Genomic DNA, 23,569 nt, shown 5'->3' on the forward strand with positions numbered 1-23,569 from the left:
ACTCACTATCTGTCCTCACTTGGAACTGTATCACCATTCCTTCACCGGTACTGGGTCAAAATTCTGGAACTCTCCCCCCTGCACCACATTGACTCCAGAGGCTCAAGGCAGCTCACCACCATCTGCTCAGGGACATTTAGGAATGGTTAATAAATGCTGACCTTGCCTGCGATGCTCACATCTCATGAACAAATATATTTTAAAAAGCCTTCAATGTCAAGATTGAAATTATTAGTGCAGATTATTGCTTGTCTTGTTTTATTTTTGTCATAATTAATCTAGCTAAAATTGATATTGTCGTTTGGGGTGCCCACATGGTGTAGTTTCAAATACAAACGTTAATGCGGCACGGTGGTTCGCACTGCTGCCTCACAGCGCCACGGACCTGGGTTCGATTCCTGGCTTGGGTCAGTGTGTGTGGAGTTTGCATGTTCTCCCTGTGTCTGGGTTTACTCCCGGTGCTCCAGTTTCCTCCCACACTCCAAAGATGTGCGGTTAGGTTGATTGGCTATACTAAATTGGCCCTGGTGTCAGGGGATTAGCAGGGTAAACATGTGGGGTTATGGGAATAGAGTCTGGTGGAATTGTGGTCAGTGCAGACTTGATGGGCCCAATGGCCTCCTTCTGCACTGCAGGGATTCTATGGTTCTAATGCCTTATGGGGAATTAGAGGAGTCCCACCACCTACATGCTGGAAATGGTAGAGATACAGTTATGCAAATGTTACAAACAAGCCCTTTAATCAAAGTAATTGAACTGTTTATTAATGATCATGTTAAAAGTGAGCCAAAATAGGTTTTTTACGTGGAACCATCATCACTCTGTGCCAGCAGCATTTGGACCAGGGAAGTACTGCCTAGACTCATGAATGAAGTCATTTTTCAATTACTCAAGTTTAGGATTAAGTAAACAAGTCTGATGTTCATGAAGTGGTTTCTTTCAGGTGAGAAGTTAAACTGAGGCTTTGCTTGCTTGTCAGGCAGGTGTAAAAGATCCCTTGCATTACAAAGAGCAAAGAAGTTCTCTGCTGTGGTCAACAATTATCTCTCAACCAACATCAGTGAAATAGATCATCTGACTATTGATTTCACTATTGTTTGTGGGAGCTTACATTGCATAAATTGGTCATATTTCCTACATTAGAAGTGACTGCCTGTCAAAAGTACTTCATTAATTGTGAAGCACTTTGGGATGTCAAGATAATTACTACACAAATACAAGTTCTTTATTCCTTAAGAAATTCCCAACAATCCTCATAATTCCTGTGCATGCACAGGCCAGGTATGGGACGAATATATGCAATTTGACATTTTTCAGGTCAAGACATGCTGTGCCTGGAGGATAAAGGGTGGTGTGAAAACCCGATTCAGTGTAATAATCAAGTTTGTGTCGAAGGGAGAAGTCCCAAACGAGGGAGGGGGACAGGGAGAAGGTCCCAATCAAGTGAACCAGAGGCAGGGAGAATGAATCGCTGCCAATCGAGAAAAAGAGGAAGTCTCAAATTAAAGAACGAACTGTGGGGTGCAGACTTTAAATGAAGTGGGTTCAGAAATCCTGATAATCTAAAAGGGCTCAAAAGAAACCCTGATGATCCAAGACGGCAGCCGAAGATTGGTGACTCCATGCTGCGGTAAGTATTCCTGTAGAATAGTGGTGTACTGTTTGGCATGGCCGAGGATCTGAAATTTCGATTATAAATTGATGCTTGAGTGCACTCGTATGGCAAGACTGAAATCTGAGAGGTGGGCCATCGCTGAAGCAATCCAAGTTGGGGTGACTTTTGAAGAGAATACCAAGGTGAGACCTTTGAAGATGAAGGTCACAAACTCTCATGAGAAAGACAGTTTCAGTGAGATTAGTTGGCTCGCAATGTGACACACATCTGGGAGGCTGCTGAGAAATCCATAGAATTGAGTTTGTTCGTATTTGGCCATAATTCTGTGCTGTGGTGTATTCCATCAGTTTGCCTGTTAATTCATGTACCTCATTATCAGATAAATATTGTGAATAGTTTAATCTTTCTGAACTCGTAAAGTTTATTTTTGTTTGTTCAAAACATTTGGAATCTTGTGGCTTTTTCCACTTGGTAAATGTCTGAATCTTAAGATATTGTCTACTTTTGTCTACCTTAACCTGATCTCTTCCACAATCTGGAATCTGGTCAAAGACCATAACATCCCTTAATAAAGCAGTCTGATACATTGGATTACAACATGGTACATTTTTTTTTATTGATAAAAGCACATAAGGTAGTTATGGGCCATTCCATCTTCAGTGCTTCAGGTTTCCAACAAATACCTGCAGAATTTACCAAGTTCCCCAGACTACATACAAAAGTTGACCAATTAATACAAATTGGCCAAGGTTTAACTAGGCAAAGCAAATCGGTAAAACCGTAACAACCTAATATTAATAAAATATCTATTGAATATTAAAACTTAAATAGTTTGTTAGTCAAATTACTTCAATTGTATTTCATTTTTGCAGTCATTTTACAGGAACTGGATAAAATGATAAGATTTCATTGCTTACAGAATAGTAAATATCAATATAAATACAGGTTTAAAAATTAAAGATTGCTAGACAGTACTGATCAATGTTCATAAAGCATACATTTATTTTGCTCATATTAGAATGAAACAATTGCAATAAATGTTATAAATATTTGGAAGCCAATTCACAAATATTTCAGCTCATCCCATAATTACAGGAGGAGAAGCAAAAACTAAAATACACTAAGAAATCGGAGTGGTTTATGTTAGAGCTGCTATTTCACTCAAACATGTATTTAAAAAGTGGCCAGCATGCTCGCTGTTTAAAGACCAGCATTAGCACAATTTGGGACATAGTTCATCAATTACAATTTCAAGAACAGGATTGCTCTTTGAGAAAACAGGTGATAACTAAAGATTCAAACTCTGAAAAGTAGCTCACACAATTAAGATTGATCGTATTAAATATTAAATAGTATTAAAATAATACTTGGTTGTTGAAAAGGTTTAATTCACAAATTAAATCTTGTGTCATTTCAAAAGGATACACATTATTTTAGCTGAGTTCTTTTGACATTGAGGTTATTTCTTATACGATTCTAGTCAAAAGCACTAGACATTACAGTTTGAGAGCAAAATTATACAAATTAATTGCAATAAAACTTGCAGAATGAAACAGTAAAAGCTGTCTTCAGCTTAAACAAAACATTTATTTGTGTGGTGTTGAGAAAAGCAAAAGGCATCACTAACAGAAAGTTATATAATTTTGTATTTACTATTAGGATTAATTCATTGTGTGAATTACAATGTTCTAAATCAATAGGACAAAGTGGGTGATTCATTGCACATTACTGTAACAGTTCATTTTTCACTGAAGTAGCACTCAGAACCATTCTGACCATCAGTAAAGAACAGGAGAGCAACTGCAGCAAATAGTTGGCAGTTAACAACCTTTCTTCACTAGCATTACTTATATTATTCAATGGAAAGTTCATACAAGATTAAAAAGCAACCTTTAGTTAGGAATCAATACGCCATTTTTTTTCACATCACAGCATTAGAACTCTTGACATAAAATGCTTTCCAAACTGTGTTATTGTGTTACTGGTAGGGCAACACCAGTGGACACCTGGCTGGAGGGGTTGGCTGGAGAGGCACTGCTTGATGGTTGCACTTGAGGTGCTGGTTCCACTTTGCTTATGTGAGTCACAAATCGTAGTCGAAGTTTTAATGCAGGCCTCAGCGTACAGATTATTTTTTCCACCTAGAAATACAGAGCAAACATCTCAGAATAAGCTATTTGTGGTGATGTACGAGCTATTTGATTTCAAAATTAAAACAGTCACGTTAATCAGTTACCCAATTTTTTCATTAACGTATCACCTAATAACCACCACTACTTCTTGATGGTTGCTTCTCAAGACTCTTATGTGCAGTGCCACAAACACCACTCCTGCCCTTCCACCCCATGACCATTAACTAATGGTGGTTTTCAGACAAGTTGCTGCTGAGATGGTGAAGCACTCAGCTTATTGGTCTGTGTGCAACTCAAACAAGCAATGTAGGACAGACCTACATTGTTGGGAGTTAACATTTTCTTGAAATACGAGGCATCTCGGATTCCCTGAATTCTAGTGTGACTTCTATACATAGGACTACTACCAATTGCAGGAGAAAATAAATGAACACATGATCCATATTATCCATCTCACTGCCAAATTTCATAACCCTACACTGTTCTGTATAATAGTGGCATTTTCCCATCCAAAATCTGAGACGGCCCAAAGCTATTGGATTTGTGCACATTGATATATAACGTTGATAAATGCGAGGTTATACACTTGAGGAAATAATAACAAATGGGATTACTATCTCAATGGAAACAAATTAAAACATGCTACCGTGCAAAGGGACCTGGGGGTCCTTGTGCATGAGATGCAAAAGCCCAGTCTGCAGGTACAACAGGTGATCAAGAAGGCAAATGGGATGTTGGCCTATATCGCGAGGGGGATAGAATATAAAAGCAGTGATGTCTTGATGCACCTGTACAGGGCATTAGTGAGGCCGCAGCTGGAATACTGTGTGCAGTATTGGTCCCCTTATATGAGGAAGGATATATTGGCATTGGAGGGAGTGCAGAGAAGGTTCACCAGGTTGATACCGGAGATGAGGGGTTTGGATTATGAGGAGAGGCTGAGGAGATTGGGTTTGTACTCGTTGGAGTTTAGAAGGATGAGGGGGGATCTTATGGAGACTTATAAGATAATGCGGGGGCTGGATAGGGTGGAGGCGGAGAGATTCTTTCCACTTAGTCAGGAAGTTAAAACTAGAGGACACAGCCTCAAAATAAAGGGGGGTCGGTTTAAGACAGAGTTGAGGAGGAACTTCTTCTCCCAGAGGGTGGTGAATCTCTGGAATTCTCTGCCCACTGAGGTGGTGGAGGCTACCTCGCTGAATATGTTTAAAGCGCGGATGGATGGATTCCTGATCGGTAAGGGAATTAAGGGTTATGGGGATCAGGCGGGTAAGTGGTACTGATCCACGTCAGATCAGCCATGATCTTATTGAATGGCGGGGCAGGCTCGAGGGGCTAGATGGCCTACTCCTGCTCCTATTTCTTTCTTATGTTCTTATGATATCCATTATTCGTTGCTGCTTCCAAATTGGTGTCATCTGCAAATCATTTCTTCCTTCAAATCATTTATAAAGAATATGAACAGCAGTTCCAAAGCTTGTAGCAGCCCACTGGTAAATGGCTACCAACCTGCTAGTTGCTCACACACTATTTGTTGTATATCAATTCTGGAATTTAAAAGCATCAGTGACCAGGTAACCACTGGATTGTTGTAAAAACCCGCAAGGTCATTTTGGGATATAAATCAGCTGCCCTTATTCCCTTTGGTCTACAATTGCAGACTCTGACCAATATGAGACTTCACTACCCCTGAAAAGGCTCAGCAAGTGACCAGAACGATGGGAAGGTATCATCAACAGTGCTATCAAGCAGTACTTACCCGATAACATGCTCACTGATATTCAGTTTGGGTTGCACCAGGATCACACTGGTCCAGACCTCATTACAGTCTTGGACTAGACATGGACAAAAGAGCTGAATTCCAGAAGTGATACAAGTATGACTGTCTTTGACATCAAGGCAGCATTTGCCCAAGTGTGGCAACAAGGCGCCCCAGCAAAAATTAAGTCAAAGGGAATGGGGGGGGCGGGGGGTTGGAGGTAAAATTATCATAGAATCATAGAATCATAGAAACCCTACAGTGCAGAAGGAGGCCATTCGGCCCATCGAGTCTACACCGACCACAATCCCACCCAGGACCTACCCCCACATATTTTACCCACTAATCCCTCTAACCTACACATCCCAGGACTCTAAGGGGCAATTTTTAACCTGGCCAATCAACCTAACCCGCACATCTTTGGACTGTGGGAGGAAACCGGAGCACCCGGAGGAAACCCACGCAGACACGAGGAGAATGTGCAAACTCCACACAGACAGTGACCCGAGCCGGGAATCGAACCCAGGACCCTGGAGCTGTGAAGCAGCAGTGCTAACCACTGTGCTACCGTGCCGCATTATCTACTGGTTGGTGTCATACCAAGCACAAAGAAACATGGGCAGTATGATGGCTCAGTGGTTAGTACTGCTGCCTCAGCGCCAGGGACCCGGGTTCGATTCCCGGCTTGGGTCACTGTCTCTGCATTCTCCCCGTGTCTGCGTGGGTTTCCTCCAGGTACTCTGGTTTCCTCCTACAGACTGAAAGATATGCTGGTTAGATGCATTGGCCATGCATCTGAACAGGCACCGAAGTGTGGCAACTAGGGGGTTTTCACAATAATTTAAGCCTACTTATGACACTAATAAATAAACTTTAACTGGTTATAATTATTGGAAACCAATCATCTTAAACCCAGACATTACTGAACGGTACCTGAGGGCAGAGTTCTTGGTCCAACCATTTTCAACTATTTCAATGACTTTCCCTCTGTCTTAAGGTCAAAAATAGGAATGCTTATCGATGATTGCAGTGTTCAGTTCTATTTGCAACTCAATGAAGCAGTCCGTGATTAGGGTCCAGACAACATTAATGCTTGTGCTGGTAGGTGGCAAGTAACATTTGTGGCACACAATGCCAAGCAATGACCATTTCCAATAAGAGAGAATCTAGCCATCTCCCCATGACATTGTTGAATTCCCACCAACATCCTTGGTATCGCACTGATCAGACATATAAATATGGTGGCTACAAGAGCAGGTCAGAGGCTGGGAATCCTGTGGTAAATAACAACTCCTGACTCCTTAAAACCTGTCCATCATCAACAAGATGTGGAGATGCCGGCGTTGGACTGGGGTAAACACAGTAAGAAGTTTAACAACACCAGGTTAAAGTCCAACAGATTTATTTGGTAGCAAAAGCAAAAGTCCAACAGGTTTATTTGGTAGCAAAAGCAAAAGGTGTGGCTTTTGCTACCAAATAAACCTGTTGGACTTTAACCTGGTGTTGTTAAACTTCTTACATCATCAACAAGACAGGAGTGTGATGGAACACACTTCACTTGCCTGTATGAGTGTGGCTCCAACACACTCATGAAGTTTGACACATTCCCAGACGAAGCGGCCTGCTTGATCCACACCCCACTCACCACATTGAATATTCATTCCCTCCACCACTCAGGCACAGTGGTAGCAATGCGCATAATATACTAGAAACACTGCAGCAATCCCAATGGCTCCTTCAACAGTACTTTCCAAATCGCGACCACCTGGAAGGACAAAGGCTGGAACACTAGCACCTCGGGGAGGCAGTGGCATAGTGACATTGTCACTGCAGTAATAACCTAGAGGCCCAGGCTAATGCTCTGGGACATGGGCTCAAACCCTACCCTGACAGCCAGTGGAATTTAATTTTAATTTAAAGCTAGTCTCCGGAATGGTGACCATGAAATCACTGTTTATTGTAAAAACCCATGTGGTTCACTAATGTCTTTTGAGGAAGGAAATCTGTTGTCCTAAGCTGGTCTAGTGACCACAGACCCACAACAACATAGTGGACTCAAACACTCCAGCAAGCCATGTAGTATCAGCCACCACAGATAAGAAATAAATCGGACAGGCCACACAGCATTGACCTGGGTATTGGAAACAACAGCAGCAAACTTAGCCCTGTTGACGGGATGAAATCCTCCCTAACATCTCAGGACTTCTGCCAAAATTGGGAAATATATCCCTCAGACAACTCAAGCAAATGCCTGACAGCCTGTAGGATATGATTCCGTGAGTACATCTATGTCCCAGACACCACCAACACTGGGTATGTCCTGTCCCACTGGCAGCACAGTGGTGTTCAATCAGGTGGGATCTACCCTCCAAGTCCTCTACATTGACTCTGGACCCAATGAAGTCTTGTGGCATTAGGTCACAATATGGGCAAGGGAATCTCCTTCTGATTACCATCTAGCACGTGCCCTCTCCCCCTCATCTGATTATTCCATCGTCCTCCATGTTGAACACCACTTGGAAGAAGCACTGAGGATGTCAAGAACACAGAATATACCCTGAATGTGGTATTTCAATGTCCATCACTAAATGTAGCTCAGTAGCACCACTATTGACCAAGTCCTAAACGACATAAATGCTGCACTGGGTCTGTGGCAGGTGGTGAGAGAACCAAGAGGGAAAAACTTACTTGATCTCATTCACACCAATCTACCCGTTACAAATGACCACCATACAGTCCTTGCAGAGATGAGGTCCAATCTTCACACCGACAGTGCCCTGTAACATGCTGGGTAGTATAACACCATGCTAAGTGGAATAGCTTTTGAACAAATCTAGCATCTCACAACTGGGTATCCATGAGGGCAGCACAGTGGTTAGCACTACTGCCTCACAGAGCCAGGGACACGGGTTTAATTCCCGACTTGGGTCACTGCCTGTACAGAGCCTGCACATTCTCCCTGTGTATGCGTGGGTTTCTTCCAGGTACTCTGGTTTCCTCCACAATCTAAAAGACGTGCTGGTTAGGTGCATTGGCCATGCTAAATTCTCCCTCAGTGTACCCAAACAGGTGCTCGAGTGTGGTGACTAAGGGATTTTCACAATAACATTATTGCACTGTTAATGTAAGCCTACTTGTGACAATAATAAATAAACATTAAAATAAGGCGCTTGGGCCATCAGCAGCAGAATGGATTCAACCACAATCTGTAGCCTCATGGTTGGCATTTCTTTCACTTTGCCATTACCATCAAGCCAGGCGATCAACCTTGATTGAGAGAGGACTGCAGAAGGGTATGATAGGAGCAACACCAGGTACCTAAAACTGAGCTGCCAACCTGAGGAAACTACAACACAGAAATATTTGCATGCCAAAAAGCATAAGCAGCATGCAACAGATAGAGTTAAACAACTTTACAATCAATGGATCATATATAAGCTTTGCAGTTCTCCTGCCACATCCAGCCATGAATGATGGTGGACAATTAATCAATTCACTGGAGAAGGAGGCTCCTCAATTATCCCCATCCTCAATGATGGGGGAGCCCAGCACATCAGTGCAAAAGACAAGGCTGAAACATTTGCAACCATCTTCAGCCAAAAATGCCCGACTGGATGATCTATCTCCGCGTCCTCCTGAAGCCCCCAGCATCACAGATGTCAGTCTTCAGCCAATTTGATTCAATCCATGTAATAATTTGAAATGTCTGAAGACACCGGATACTGCAAAGGCTATGGGCCCTGACAGCACCCTGGTACTAAAGACGTGCTCTAGAACTTGCCGCGCCCCTAGCCAAGCTGCTCCAGCACTGGCATCTGCTCAGCAATTAGGAAAATTGCCCAGGTATGTCCTGTACACAAGCAGTAGGACAAATCAACCTGGCCAATTACCACTCTATCCGTCTATTCTTGATCATCAGCAAGTGATGGAGGCTGTTGACAGTGCTATCAAGTGGTACTGACTCAGCAATAATCTGCTCACTGATGCTCAACATGAGTTCTACCAGGGCCACTCAGCTCCTGACCTCATTACAACCTTGGTACAAACATGGAAAAACAGAGTTGACCTCGAGAGCTAAGGAGAAAGTTACTGGCCTTGACATTACGGCAGCATTTGACCACGTGCGGAATCAAGAAGCCCTAGCAAAACTGGAATCAGGGAGGAAAATTCTCCACTAGTTGGAGTCATTTCTAGCACAAAGGAAGATGGTTGTAGTGGTTAAAGGTCGATCACCACAGTCCTGGGTGGGACATTATTGCAGGAGCTCCTCAGGGTGGAGGCCTAGATCAATGGTTCCCAACCTTTTCAGTAACAAAGCACACTTCAAGAAACAAACAATTCCATGACACACCCACTTTTTTCAGTGGAATCAATTGCTCATAACCATCACATTTACTATGGTTATGGTCTTACTAGAGAGGATTGCAACATAGTGCATACAACAAGCTAAATAAGAATCAAATTCTCCTTAATAGAGTCCCCATCAACACACCTAACTTTGGCTCAATCTGTGAAACCCGCGAATGAATGAGAAAAAAAGTGCAAGTTTTCCTACATGCCACACACCATCCTGACTTGGAAATATATCTCCATTCCATCATTGCTACTGTTGATCCTGGAACTCACCATCTGCCAGCACTGTGGTTCTAATGTCACTACATTAATTGCAGTGGTTCAAGAAAGCAGCTCACTACCACCTTCTCAGTGGAAGTTAAGGCAAGACATCAGATTCCAGCCACGTAAACAACATCCAATGAATTAATTTAAAAAAAAATTAGCTCATGTTTTCAAGACCATTCCTTGTATTCACCTTTATGAATATATTAGCGTGGATAGAAGATTGTTGGCAGAAAACAGAGTTGGTGTAAATAAGTACTTTTCTGATTGGCAGGATGTGACAAGTAGAGTCCTGCAGGAGTCTATGCTGGAGCCTCAGCATTTTACAATTTATATTAATGACTTAGATGAAGGGAGCAAAGGCATGGTAGCTAAATCTTCAGATAGGTAGGAAAGTATATTATGAGGACATAAGGAGCTTGCAGAGGGATATGGATAGTTGAGTGAGTGGGCAAAAATCTGGCAGATGGAGTATAATGTGGGAAAGTTTTGGCAGGAAGAATAAAAAAGTATCTCTTAAATGGAGAACGGCTGCAGAGGAATCTAGGTGTTCTGGTGCACGAGTCACAAATAAGTCAGTATACAGGTACAGCAAGTAATCAAGGCGACTAATGGAAAAGATCAGCCATGATCTTATTGAATGGCGTAGTAGGCTCGAGGGGCCAGATGGCCTAGCCCTGCTCCTAGTTCTTATGTTCTTATGAATGCTATCCTTTATTATGAGGGAATTGAACATAAAAGGAAGGATGTCATGCTTCAGTTATACAGGGCATTGGTGAGACCACATCTTGAATACTGTGCACAGTTTTGGTCTCCTTATTAAAGGAAGAATGTAAATACATTGGAGGAGGTTTACTGGATTGATACCTGGAATGAGCAGGTTGACCACTCAGGAAATAGGGCTTGTTTCCACTGGAGTTTCGAAGAGTACGGGATAACTTGATCGAAGTATACAAGATTCTGAATGGTATTGACAAGGTGGATGTAGAAAGGATGTTTCCCTTTGTGGGTGAGCCCAGAACTAGGGGCACCATTTTTAGACAGGAGGAAAAATATTTGCTCAGAAGGTTGAGAGACTTTGGAACCCTGCCTCATAAGGTAGTGGAAGCAAGATCATTGAATCTTTTTAAGGCAGAGGTCGACAGAACCTTGTTAGGCAAGTAAATCAAAGGTTATCAGGATAGATGGGAATGTGCAATTCAAACCCCAGTACTTGGAGAAATAATAGTTAAACCCTTTGGCAATTATTCTACTGTCATGCAACACAATTATGCTTTAAAAGGTGCCTCTAACTCAAGGTAAACTGATAGTTCGGAACTGATGGAGGTGGTGATAAACGCCTGATAAATACCTAATTTTGGAGAAATGTCCCTGTGACTTCAGGTTGCCATAGAGATAAGAGTGGAGAAGGGAGAGAAAGTGAAATAGAAATGCATTGAGTTGTTGAATTGCACTTCACCCAGAAAAAGGAAATGCTGAGAAGCAGCCAGATAATTAGAAACTGGTCTCCATTCTGTAGGAAATGATGGGGAGCAGAGGTGTAACTTAATAGGGAAAACATCTTTACCAGAGCCAACTAAACTGCTCAAAGGAATCTCTGGAATTCTGGGCTGTTAAGATTGTCGTGACCCAAGGAATTCATTGAGGTGTGCCTTGCTTGTGACAATGGAATGGAACAGTTGGTAACGGACGCTGGGAAATTTTTGGCATGGTGAGGAATGATCGAGTATGGCTGGGAGGAGAGCATAAAATTAAAGAAATTCACCTTTTAAAAAAAAATCGATACACCATTTGCCTGACATCGGAATTAAGTTGATTTCAGGTTGTTACAGAGCTTTAAAATGTGAAATCTTGTCCTTAGCTTATTTCCATTGGTTCTCTAAGAAGTTATCTGTCGCTACAGGAATAGTCACTGCCTTTGGCTACTATTTCAACACTTTAAGTGGGTCTTTTCTTATTTCTGAAGAACACCTCATTGTTCTACTTTATGTTTCCAAAAATGTTTTCCTCACGACCCCTCTTTGCAGCCCTCAGCAATCCTTGACGTTCCTTAGAATACTTTAATGGATAGAATATCCTAATGGATAGAATATCCTAATGGATAGAATATCCTAATGGATAGAATATCCTAATGGATAGAATATCCTAATGGATAGAATATCCTAATGGATGGATCTCCCTATTCAATTATCAAGGATTGCATTGAACAGCATTTGGAAAGCAGTGGAATAATCAGACAAAGTCAGCATGGATTTATGAAATGGAAATTATGCTTGACAAATCTACTGGTATTTTTCAAGTTTGCAACGAGTAGAATTGACCAGGCAGAACCAGTGGATGTGGTTTATTTAGACTTTCAGAAGTTCTCACATAGCAGATTACTATGTAAAGTTAAAGCGCATGGGATTGCAGGTAATATCTTGAGATGGGTAAAAAGCTGATTAGCAGCCAGGAAGCAAAGAGTTGGAAGAAATGGGTCTTTCTGATTGGCAGGCAGTAGGCTGGTGTGGTACCACAGGGATCTGTTTACATTATATATTAATGATTTGGACGAGGGAACTAAATGTATTATCTCCAAATTTGTAGATGATACAAAGTTGGGTAGGTGAATGGTGAGGAGGATGCAGAGATGCTTCAACATGATTTGGACATGCTCAGTTAACGCAAATGGTATGTTGGTCTTCATAGCGAGAGGATTTGAGTTAGGAATAGGGATGTTTTACTGCAATTGTATAGGGCGTTGGTGAGGCCACACTGAGTATTGTGTGCGGTTTAGGTGTCCTAAGTGCAGCAAAGGTTTACCAGGCTGATTCCTGGCGTGGCAGGACCATCATATGATAAGCGAAGTCAGTTAGGATTATATTCAGTGGAATTTAGAAGAACGAGTGGGGCTTTTACAGAAAATTATAAAATTCTAACAGAATTAGGTAGGGTAGATTCAAAGAGAATGTTCCCAATGGCGGAGGAGTCCAGATCTAGGGGTCATCGTTTGAGGATAAGGGGTAAACCTTTGAAGACTGAGGTGAGGAGAAATTTCTTCACCCAGAGAGTGGTGAATGTATGGAACTCACTACCACAAAGTAGTTGATTTCAAGAAGGAATTACATATAGTTCTTGGAGCTAAAGGGATCAAGGGACATGGAGGGGAGGTGGAGATCAGGATATTGAATTTGATCATCAGCCTTGATCATAATGAATGGCAGAGCAGGTTCGAAGGGCCAAATGATCTACTCTGCTTCTAATTTCTATGTAAGTTTCTATGTATTCTTTTCTTGAAAATTTATTACACTGTACAGGTAGAGTGCCTTAGGAGCAAATGTGACAATTTTCAGACCTTATTGGTTTTTGGAGACAAGGTGATAATTGGCTTCAACTCATGTATATTGCAACACGCCTACTCCTTTATGCTTATCAGTTTCCCTTTGCCCTACTGTCTATTTTGCTACTTTTCGCTCTTAAGGTCATGTAAAACATAGTTGACATGGGTGGTCATAGGTGCTGTTTACCTGTCAACAACAGAGCAAACTGCCATAGAAACATAGAAGAAAGGAATAGGATGCGGCCATTTGGCCGTTCGAGCCCGCTACGCCATTTATTACGATCATGGCTGATCATTCAACTCATTAGCCTAATCCTGCTTTCTCCCCATAACCTTTGATCCCATTCGCCCCAAGTCCTATATCCAGTTGCCCCTTGAGTACATTCAATGTTTTGGCATCAACTACTTCCTGTGGTAATGAATTCCACAGGCTCACCACTCTTTGGGTGAAGAAATGTCTCCTCACCTCTGTCCTAAATGGTCTACCCTGAATCCTCAGACTGTGATCCCTGGTTCTGGACTCCCCCACCATCGGGAATATCCTCCCTGCATCTACCCTATCTAGTCCTGTTAGAATTTTATAAGTCTCTATGAGATCCCCCCTCATTTGTCTGAACTCCAGCCAAAACAATCCTAACCTAGTCAATCTCTCCTCATACATCAGTCCCGCCATCCCCGGAATCAGCTTGGTTAAACCTTCGATGCACCCCTTCGAGAGCAAGAACAACCTTCCTCAGAAAAGGAGACCAAAACTGCGCACAATACTCTAGGTGTGGCCTCACCAAGGCCCTGTATAATTGCAACAACACATCCCTGCTCCTGTACTCGAAACCTCTCGCAATGAAGGCCAACATGCCATTTGCCTTCTTTACTGCCTGCTGCACCTGCATGCTAACCTTCAGAGACTGGTACACAAGGACACCCAGGTCCCGCTGCACAATCCCCTCTCCCAATTTACAGCCATTATAGTATTTTCATTCACCAGTAATGTCTGCATGGGGCCACTAATGGTGATACCAATACCATGTTACGACTTGGGTATGGGTTGAGCCAAGTTGGTTAGGTCAAATAACATGAAGCCACGGGAAACGACAGGCGTGTAATACAGTATGGAAGAATTTGCTTTGTTCTGCATTCTATTACTGGCAGAATAGAAATCTTTTGGAGAGTGAATGCTTAAAAACTAAACTTGTAATTATGCACTTGTTTCCACAGGGTATTGTTGCATGGCTCGCTTAAAAATATGTCCAGTTTTCTGATATCACCAGGTTTTGGATGGCTGCATTTGAGGTATTGTACCTGTATGCCTTTTGTCTCTTGCCAGTGTGGTTTTCCTTTTATTCTGTTTATTTGATTGCTGACTTAGTTCAGGGATAAATAAATATGCATCTCAAAATTACCCTTTTGAATCTGTTTCATTTCTCATCTACACTTTTTCCTGCAATATCTATTTCCAGGCCTTTTTTCATATCCCTAAAAATCAGGTTTAAGCTTTTTAACTGGCTTTTGTTTTCTATCCTCATGTCTATCTTGAAAGTGAAGAGGAGAAACTATTAGCAGAGTTTTTTTTCTGTGGTGTTGTTCACATATGAAATGTGCCACCAGAAAAACTGCTGGAAGCAAAATACGTTATGACTCTAGAAGTATTTGAAAAACAACATTTAACCGGCTAATGGAAATGACATGTTAATGGGACTAACTAAATAGCACTGGGTAAACCAGAACAAGGGATTAAAGTCTTAAACTTAGGAGTGAAATCAGAAAGAATTTATTCACCAAAGGGTAGTAGAAATCTGGAACATTCTTCCAGAAGGTTGAGGATATTCCACAAATAGTTTTCAAGGCTGACGTCAATAGATTTTTATTAAGCAAGGGTATTATAGCTATGGAGAAATAGGAGCTTAAGTACAGATCAGTTGTGATCTAATTGAACAGTGGAACAGTGATGTTCTCCTGATCTTATTATTCTTTTGAAGTGTGGCAGAGGCACGATGAACTAAATTGGCTCTTTCTGTACTATAAAATTCAATGGTCAAATTACACTTAAATATCTGTTCTCTGTTGTTATCACAGCTTCTTAGCAATTTTATTTGGTTTCTTCTGAATGTTAAAAATTATCTACAGTTGTACTTTTTCAAGTCTTATTAAATTTGGGAACTTTGCCAAAACAACTTTTTTGTAAACATGGCTTTGACAAGCATCTATTTAGATAACTGCAACAAATCTCTAGAATTGAAGAGAATGTGACAAAACATTCCTTCTGTCTCCAATAAAAAAAATTAAAATTCCATGATCATATTCTAGAATGTACTGGAATTATAAAATCAATATTCAGTCAATTTTGTTTCTGTGGTACAATGGTAACAAAAAGTGAACAGAATGACACACCAATAAAATTGATGGTGACCTTTTTTAGACACAAATATCATTGCTGTTTAAGGTCTTCATAGTCCACTCACCTGATCCTTCACACTGTCTCCTGTAAACATGTACTTTACATGGTAAAGAAAATCACAAATAGGATCCATATAGCTCAGGTGCTTGCTGTTTTGGTCTATATTCTGTAACATCTCATAAAATGCAATGCCAATCTGCAAGAGATAGATATCAAAATTGATTAAATTTGATTAATCTCAGGGTCAATAAGTCATTGAAGGTTAACTTATAGATGCTGCAAGATAGCCTTCATCATAAGAACCTTTGAATACAGGAACAGCAAAGTCTTGTTTCAATTGTATAGAAGCTTGGTTAGCCCACACCTGGAGTACTGTGTACAGTTTCGATCCCCTTACCCAAGAAAGGATATTCTTGTCATAGAGGGAGCCCAACAAAGGTTTATCAGTCCTGTTCCTGGGATGTTGGGGCTGCCCTATAAACAGAAAACTGGGCCTGATTCTCTAGATTTTAAGGAATGAGAGATGATCTCACTGAAACTTTTAAAATACTTTAAGGGATGGATAGGGTAGATGCAGGTAAGATTTTCCCTGTTTGGGAAGTCTAGAACTAGGGGACACAATTTTCAAATAAGGTGGAAGCCACTTAGGACTGAGTTGAGAATTATTTTACTCAGAGCTGTGGATCTTTGGAATTCCCTACCCTAGAGGGCTGTGGAAACTCAGTCATACAGTATGTTTAAAATAGAGCTGGACAGATTTCTATATGCCAATGACAAAGGATGTGTGTGGGGAAAAGGCATTCAAGTGGATGATCAGCCATGATTGTTACATTGAATGATGGAACAGGTTCAATGGGCTGAATGGCCTACTCCTACCTGATGTTCCTATTCACATTCACTTTAATTAGTCAATACAGCAGTCAACCCTCTTTAAAAATCTGCTAACACTGGAACTATTCAACAGTTCTGATTACATCTATAAAGAGTGAACAGTCAGGGAAAATAGCGATGACATGAAAATATCAGGGAAAACCAATAAATTGGAATGTGTGCTGCTGGTTATATATTTTTTTTAACTACTGGAAAATAGAAGCTGCTTAAAGTTTAGCTGTGTTAGAATAAAGTTGGTATTCTTGCAAAATGTCCTGATGAGTGAAAGACAAAAAGTTTTGATGTCTCTTTTTTTCAGCAATACGAGCTTTGCTTAATTTAAGCAATCCCTGCAAAGACACTGTGCATCCAGCATGATTTGAGTTGTGTTTAATTAAGGTCCAAAAGGAGGAGATAAGGTGTGAGCATTGCCTTTACACTCTGAAAGGTAGAAAGGTAATTAAATTTGACTTCTGAAGAAGATAGTTCAGATAAGGGAAGATTAAAAGATTTAAAAACGTATATCAGAAGCATTCAACCTGTGCAAAGGTAGCTGTTTGAGACCTCAGCCAACACCATTAATAGCAGGCCGTGTCTATGAAGAAAGCCCCCTTTAAAAAAAACAGTTGGTTTGTTTTACTTCAAAAGCAACCCCAAAGAGATAGCTGTCTGGTGTTGTAACTGGATTATTTTAATGTTTTTACAAACCTTTAAGTTGTTGTGGAAGTTTGGGGTAGTGAAATAAAGGTGTTTGGAACTGAGTAAAATTAATGATACTATGTATACCCACTGTTTTAATTAAGTGTACCTCTAGCTGACTGGTGCTTATCCTGTTTAATAAACATTTATTTAATTTAAAATCATCTTAAAGCCTTTGGGACATCATTCACTGGATTTAAAATCTTTCCTCACATTATATCAAATTGCAAAATACAGTTGAGGGAAGTTGTTTCAAGTTTCCCTTCCTGGATTTGGAATAATACAGCATTTACCACTAGCCATGCTGCTAACAGAACAGGTTTTCATTTTGATGGCAAATTTCATATTCCTTTACTACCACTTTTGAGAAAAATGGTTATTAGAAACTAATTCATTTATGAATTAAAAACATCTGGGACTTTGGCTGTAAGGTTTGATCCTGAGAGTTTCACCATGTCAGGCAGTTACTTGAATAATCTGTGAGTTAACTCTTCCAAGTCTGACACAATCCCCGTAGGGCCAGGCGTGCTGTTACTGTTTCTAATGTCGATTCCACGTTTTCTGACTTTCCTGTAGCTGTTTAGTCCAACTGACTGGCTTGCTAGTCAGAGGATAGTTAAGAATCAAGCACATTGATTGGGAATTCTGAGATGAGTAACTCACCACCTGACTCCCCAAAGTCTGGAGTCCCATGTAGGCCAAACCAGGTAAGGGAGCTTTCCTTCCCCAAATGATGCAAGTGACCCAGGTGGGTTTTTGCAATAGTCGATAATAGTTTCATGGCACGGTTATTGAGACTAGCTTTCAATTTCAGATTTTTATTCATTCATTGAATTAATTAATTAATGATCCTCATGGTGGGATTAGAACTCATACCCCCAGGCCTGGGACTCTGAATTACTAGTCCAGTGACATTATCACCGTCTCCTAGTAACATATCTCATTTTCAAATCCAATACATGATGATATTTAATTCTGTAAGAGTTCCAACTGAGAAATAACAAACTAATTTTCTATAATTATGCTCAGTGGTTGGTTGCCGCAAACTGCAAATTAACATTTGAAATTCATACTAAAATTACATTTCAGTAAACAAAGCACTGACCTCAAGCATACATCGGGTCCTTTCTTGCTGGAACCGTTGCAGGAAAGGGCCAACAAGATGATATATGTACAACAATTGGAATTCGGTCTTCACCAAAGGCTTTAGCACTTCTGTGAGAAATCTGAGGAAGACAAAGCATTCATTTATTTTCACAATATGTTCCTATTTCTACCGTCTCACTCTTCTTTGAGCTCAAGCTATAAATTGTAAACAGTTGTGAACAGACTAAGGAAACAAATAAAACACTTCTTTCCATGATGTTAAATAACAATTCTTTGCTCAAATTACACACAAATTACACAGGGCAGCACGGTGGCACAGTGGTTAGCACTGCTGCCTCACAGGGACCCAGGTTCAATTCCAGCCTTGAGTCACTGTCTGTGTAGAGTTTGCACAATCTCCTTGTGTCTGCATGGGTTTCCTCCAGGTACTCCAGTTTCCTCCCATAGTCCAAAGATGTGCGGGTTAAGTCGATTGGCCATGCTAAATTGACCGTGTCAGGGGGATTAGCAGGCTAAATATGTGGGGTTACAGGAATAGGACCTGGATGGGATCAGTGGTCAGGGCAGACTTGATGGGCCGAATGGCCTCTTTCTGCACTGTAAGGATTCAATCAACTATACATAAATTTAAATACCACTGTATCGCCTTCAATGACCACTTTTGTGAAAAGGACTGAGGTTTCAGATCAATGCTGACATTCTATGGATTCTATGATTATTCATTTTAACACAATAATAATTTAGACAAGCCAACCCTGACCATCTCAAACCATGAGACAAGTTCTTAAAAATAAGAACTCAGTTCTGAAGAATCATATTCAAAAGTCTACTTCTCCCTCCACAGAAGCTGCCACAGACCTGAAACTTTTTCCAGCAAATTGTTTTATTTCAGATTTCCAGCATCCTCAATAATTTGCTTTTATTTTAGAGAATAGATCAATTTGCTTTATACATACATTTTCTGCAGCAAATAGATGCAGGTTTATATATTTTCAATTCATTTAATCACTCAAGAGCTCAGACAAACATTCCAACAAACATGCCCCCCCTGTGAAGAACTGCTGGAATTTTGTTGAAAATAATTAATGGAAGGCTTATTTCATTGAAACTATAAAACAAATTTGATCCTCCCATGATAGACATAAGAACATAAGAACTAGGAGTAGGCCATCTGGCCCTCGAGCCTGCTCCGCCATTCAATAAGATCATGGCTGATCTTTTCGTGGACTCAGCTCCACTTACCCGCCCGCTCACCATAACCCTTAATTCCTTTACTGTTCAAAAATTTATCTATCCTTGCCTTAAAAATATTCAATGAGGTAGCCTCAACTGCTTCACTGGGCAGGAATTTCCACAGATTCACAACCCTTTGTGCGAAGAAGTTCCTCCTCAATTCAGTCCTAAATTTTGAGGCCATGCCCCCTAGCTCTAGTTTCACCTGCCAGTGGAAACAACTTCCCTGCTTCTATCTAATCTATTCCCTTCATAATCTTATATGTTTCTATAAGATCTCCCCTCATTCTTCTGAATTCCAATGAGTATAGTCCCAGTCTACTCCATCTCTCCTCATAAGCCAACCCTCTGAACTCCGGAATCAACCTAGTGAATTTCCTCTGCACCCCTGCCAGTGCCAGTATATCCTTTCTCAAGTAAGGAGACCAAAACTGTGCACAGTACTCCAGGTGTGGCCTCACCAGCACCTTATCCAGCTGCAACATAACCTCGCTGTTTTTAAACTCCATCCCTCGAGCAATGAAGGACAAAATTCCATTTGCGTTCATAATTACCTGCTGTACCTGCAAACCAACTCCTTGTGATTCCTGCACAAGGACACCCAGGTCCCTCTGCACAGCAGCATGCTGCAATTTTTTACCACTTAAATAATAGTCCATTTTGCTGTTATTCCTACCAAAATGGGTGACCTCACATTTATCAACATTGTATTCCATCTGCCAGGCCCTCGCCCACTCATATCCCTTTGCAGACTTTCAGAATCCTCTGCACACTTTGCTCTGCCATTCATCTTAGTGTCATCTGCGAATTTTGACACACACTTAGTCCCCAATTCCAAATCATCTATGTAAATTGTAAATAATTGCAGTCCCAACACCGATTCCTGAGGCACACCACTAGTCACTGATCGCCAACCAGAAAAACACTCATTTACCCCCACTCTTTGCTTTCTGTTAGTTAACCAATCCTCTATCCATGCTAATACATTACCCGTAACACCGTGCACCTTTATCTTATGTAGCAGTCTTTGGTGCGGCACCTTGTCAAATGCCTTCTGGAAATCCAGATACACCACATCCACAGGTTCCCTATTGTCCACTGCACATGTAACGTTCTCAAAGAATTTCACTAAATTAGTCAAACATGATCTTCCCTTCATGAACCCATGCCTGTGTCTGACCAATGGGACAATTTACATCCAGATGTCTCGCTATTCCTTCCTTGATGATAGATTCAAGCATTTTCCCTACTACAGAAGTTAAGCTAACCGGCCTATAGTTTCCCACCTTTTGTCTACCTCCTTTGTTAAACAGTGGCGTCACATTTGCTGTTTTCCAATCTGCAGGAACCACCCCAGAGTCCAGCAAATTTTGGTAAATTACCACTAGTGCATTTGCTATTTCTCCCGCCACCTCTTTTAGTACCCTGGGAAGCATTCCATCAGGGTCAGGAGACTTGTCTACCTTTAGCCCCATTAACTTGCCCAACACTACCTCTTTAGTGATAATGATAGTTTCTAGGTCTTCACCTGTCATAGCCTTCCTGTCATCAATTTTTGGCATGTTATTTGTGTCTTCCACTATGAAGACCGACACAAAATACCTGTTCAATGCCTCAGCTGTTTTCTCATTTCCAGTTTTACATCCCCCTTCTCATCCTCTAAAGGACCAATGTTTACTTTAGCCACTCTTTTTCATTTTATATATTTGTAGAAACTTTTGCTATCTGTTTTTATATTCTGAGCTAGTTTACTCTTATAATCCATCTTACTTTTCTTTATAGCTTTCTTTGTGGCTTTCTGCTGACCTTTAAAGATTTCCCAATCCTCGAGGTTCGCACTAATCTTTGCCACTTTGTCTGCATTTTCTTTCAATTTGATCCCTCCTTTATTTCCTTAGATATCCATGGCTGATTATCTCTTTTTCTACAGTCCTTCCTTATCACTGGTGTATAAGTTTGCTGAGCACTGTGAAAGATCGCTTTGAAAGTCCTCCACTGTTCCTCAATTGTCCCACCATAAAGGTTTTGCTCCCAGTCTACCTTAGCCAATGCCTCCCTCATCCCTTTGTAGTCTCCTTTGTTTAAGCGCAAGACACTGGTATTGGATTTCACCTTCTCACGCTCCATCTGTATTTTAAATTCAACCATATTGTGATCGCTTCTTCCGAGAGGATCCCTAACTGCAAGATCATTAATTATTCCTGTCTCATTACACAGGATCAGATCTAGGATAGCTTGCTCCCCCGTAGGTTCCATTACACACTGTTCAAGGAAGCTATCGCGGATACATTCTATGAACTCCTCCTCAAGGCTGCCTTGACTGACCTGGCTTGACCAATTGATATGTAGATTAAAATCTCCCCATGATAATTGTTGTGTGTTTATTCAAACACGTGACCATTTCCTGCCTTTGTGTAAAAGAAATCATCTATATTATTGACAATGTTAAAATGAGCTTAGTTAGAAAATACTCAAACGTTCAATATTCAAAAATGATCTACATATATTAAAACTCTTAAAACCATACAAGATTTTACAACACTCAACTTGGAAAGAAAAAAAAAATGCTCTGCCCCATTCAGTTCAAATTCAATTGAATTCTCAGCAGAAATTATGTTCTAATCATGAAAATCACTGCGTCGGTTTTCGGTAGGAGATTCATGTGGGGATAATAGATGAATACTCCAGTTTATTCCAGGAGGTTGACGTGCTACTCTACAGTGAATTAAGCAAGTGCTACAGAGATTTCCTTGTCCCTGTCTCTCATTCTGAAGAACTGAGTGCTGCAATATCCTCTTTATATGTCAAACATCACTGTCACAATTTCTATTAGTAAACATCATTCTTCCTCATCGAATTCCCATCAATGCTGGTGCTTTAAAATCTCACTTCCAACACCATTCATTTTGTAGATGACCTCAAATTAAGCAACACTTTTATTTCTCATGAAAAATATCGTACCTCATCCACCATTTGATATTCAAACACTGATCCTCAACTTTCAATTAGCAACATGCCTGATGAAAAACAATTATCTTAACTTTACTCGGTGAAACAACAATAGTTTTGTCTCGGACAACATAACTCAATAACTAAATCAAAGCAAGTTCGTGATTCAGCAGCAACTTGTTCATATTCATCATGGATTGTTCATGTCCAAAAGTACTCTAATTTCCTCAGCCTTGTTTTCTGGGCTGGAGGTGTTAACCTATGTGACAGCCATGTTGTTATCCACCTTTAAGAATTACAACCACTTATTTGAAGACAGTAGCACTGTACTGCCAGCTTTGGTGATCATTGCCATTACATTTGTAATTGGATTCTTTTTAACCCTCACTATCCAACAGATTGCAATTATTTCACATTAAAAACTTTCTCCTGAAGCTTGTGACAAATTTCCCGACAGTTTACACTGATGCACTATGATTTATTACAAGAATAAAACAACTTCTACCCACTTTGCTGCACATATTTATATGACAATCTTCAAATATAGCATCATGTACCTAAACTGTTAATATCATATTAATAGACTACTGGCTGCTATTTAAGATCCAAATTTCATTCCCCATTGACACCTTTGTCAATACCTCTCCTTACACCTCTCAACCCCATGAAGTATTGCACCATGTCATTATTGAGCTCCAATCTAAACTCGCCTAACTCAATGCTTGATCATCCTAACACCATCCCAAGGTGACATCTCCATCTACTTCTCGAAGGTCACTTTCTCCAATGTCCTCATAACCCTCCTTTTCCCCACACCTTCTTTGATTCCACTGACAAGTTCCCTAATGCCAACTACATCACTCAAACAAGTCGG

General features: G+C 40.7%; 1 protein-coding gene across 4 annotated transcripts in view; it reads right to left on the minus strand.

Moving 5' to 3' along the window:
- Positions 1 to 2,207: 2,207 nt before the first annotated feature.
- The window catches only part of med23 (mediator complex subunit 23), a 92,812-nt gene continuing 71,450 nt past the window's right edge, over positions 2,208 to 23,569 (minus strand). For 3 of the 4 annotated variants that reach the window (XM_078212865.1, XM_078212864.1, XM_078212863.1), the window contains 3 exons: positions 18,512 to 18,632; positions 15,902 to 16,033; positions 2,209 to 3,756 (listed from right to left, as the gene is read on the minus strand). In XM_078212865.1, coding sequence (XP_078068991.1) covers positions 3,586 to 3,756; positions 15,902 to 16,033; positions 18,512 to 18,632 — 424 coding nt within the window. In that variant the 3' untranslated portion in view covers positions 2,209 to 3,585. Of the gene's footprint in view, positions 3,757 to 15,901; positions 16,034 to 18,511; positions 18,633 to 23,569 lie in introns of all 4 variants that reach the window. The other variant, XM_078212866.1, reaches the window with a different exon arrangement.

Source organism: Mustelus asterias, chromosome 5 (assembly GCF_964213995.1).
Source record: "Mustelus asterias chromosome 5, sMusAst1.hap1.1, whole genome shotgun sequence".
Classification (NCBI taxonomy): domain Eukaryota; kingdom Metazoa; phylum Chordata; class Chondrichthyes; order Carcharhiniformes; family Triakidae; genus Mustelus; species Mustelus asterias.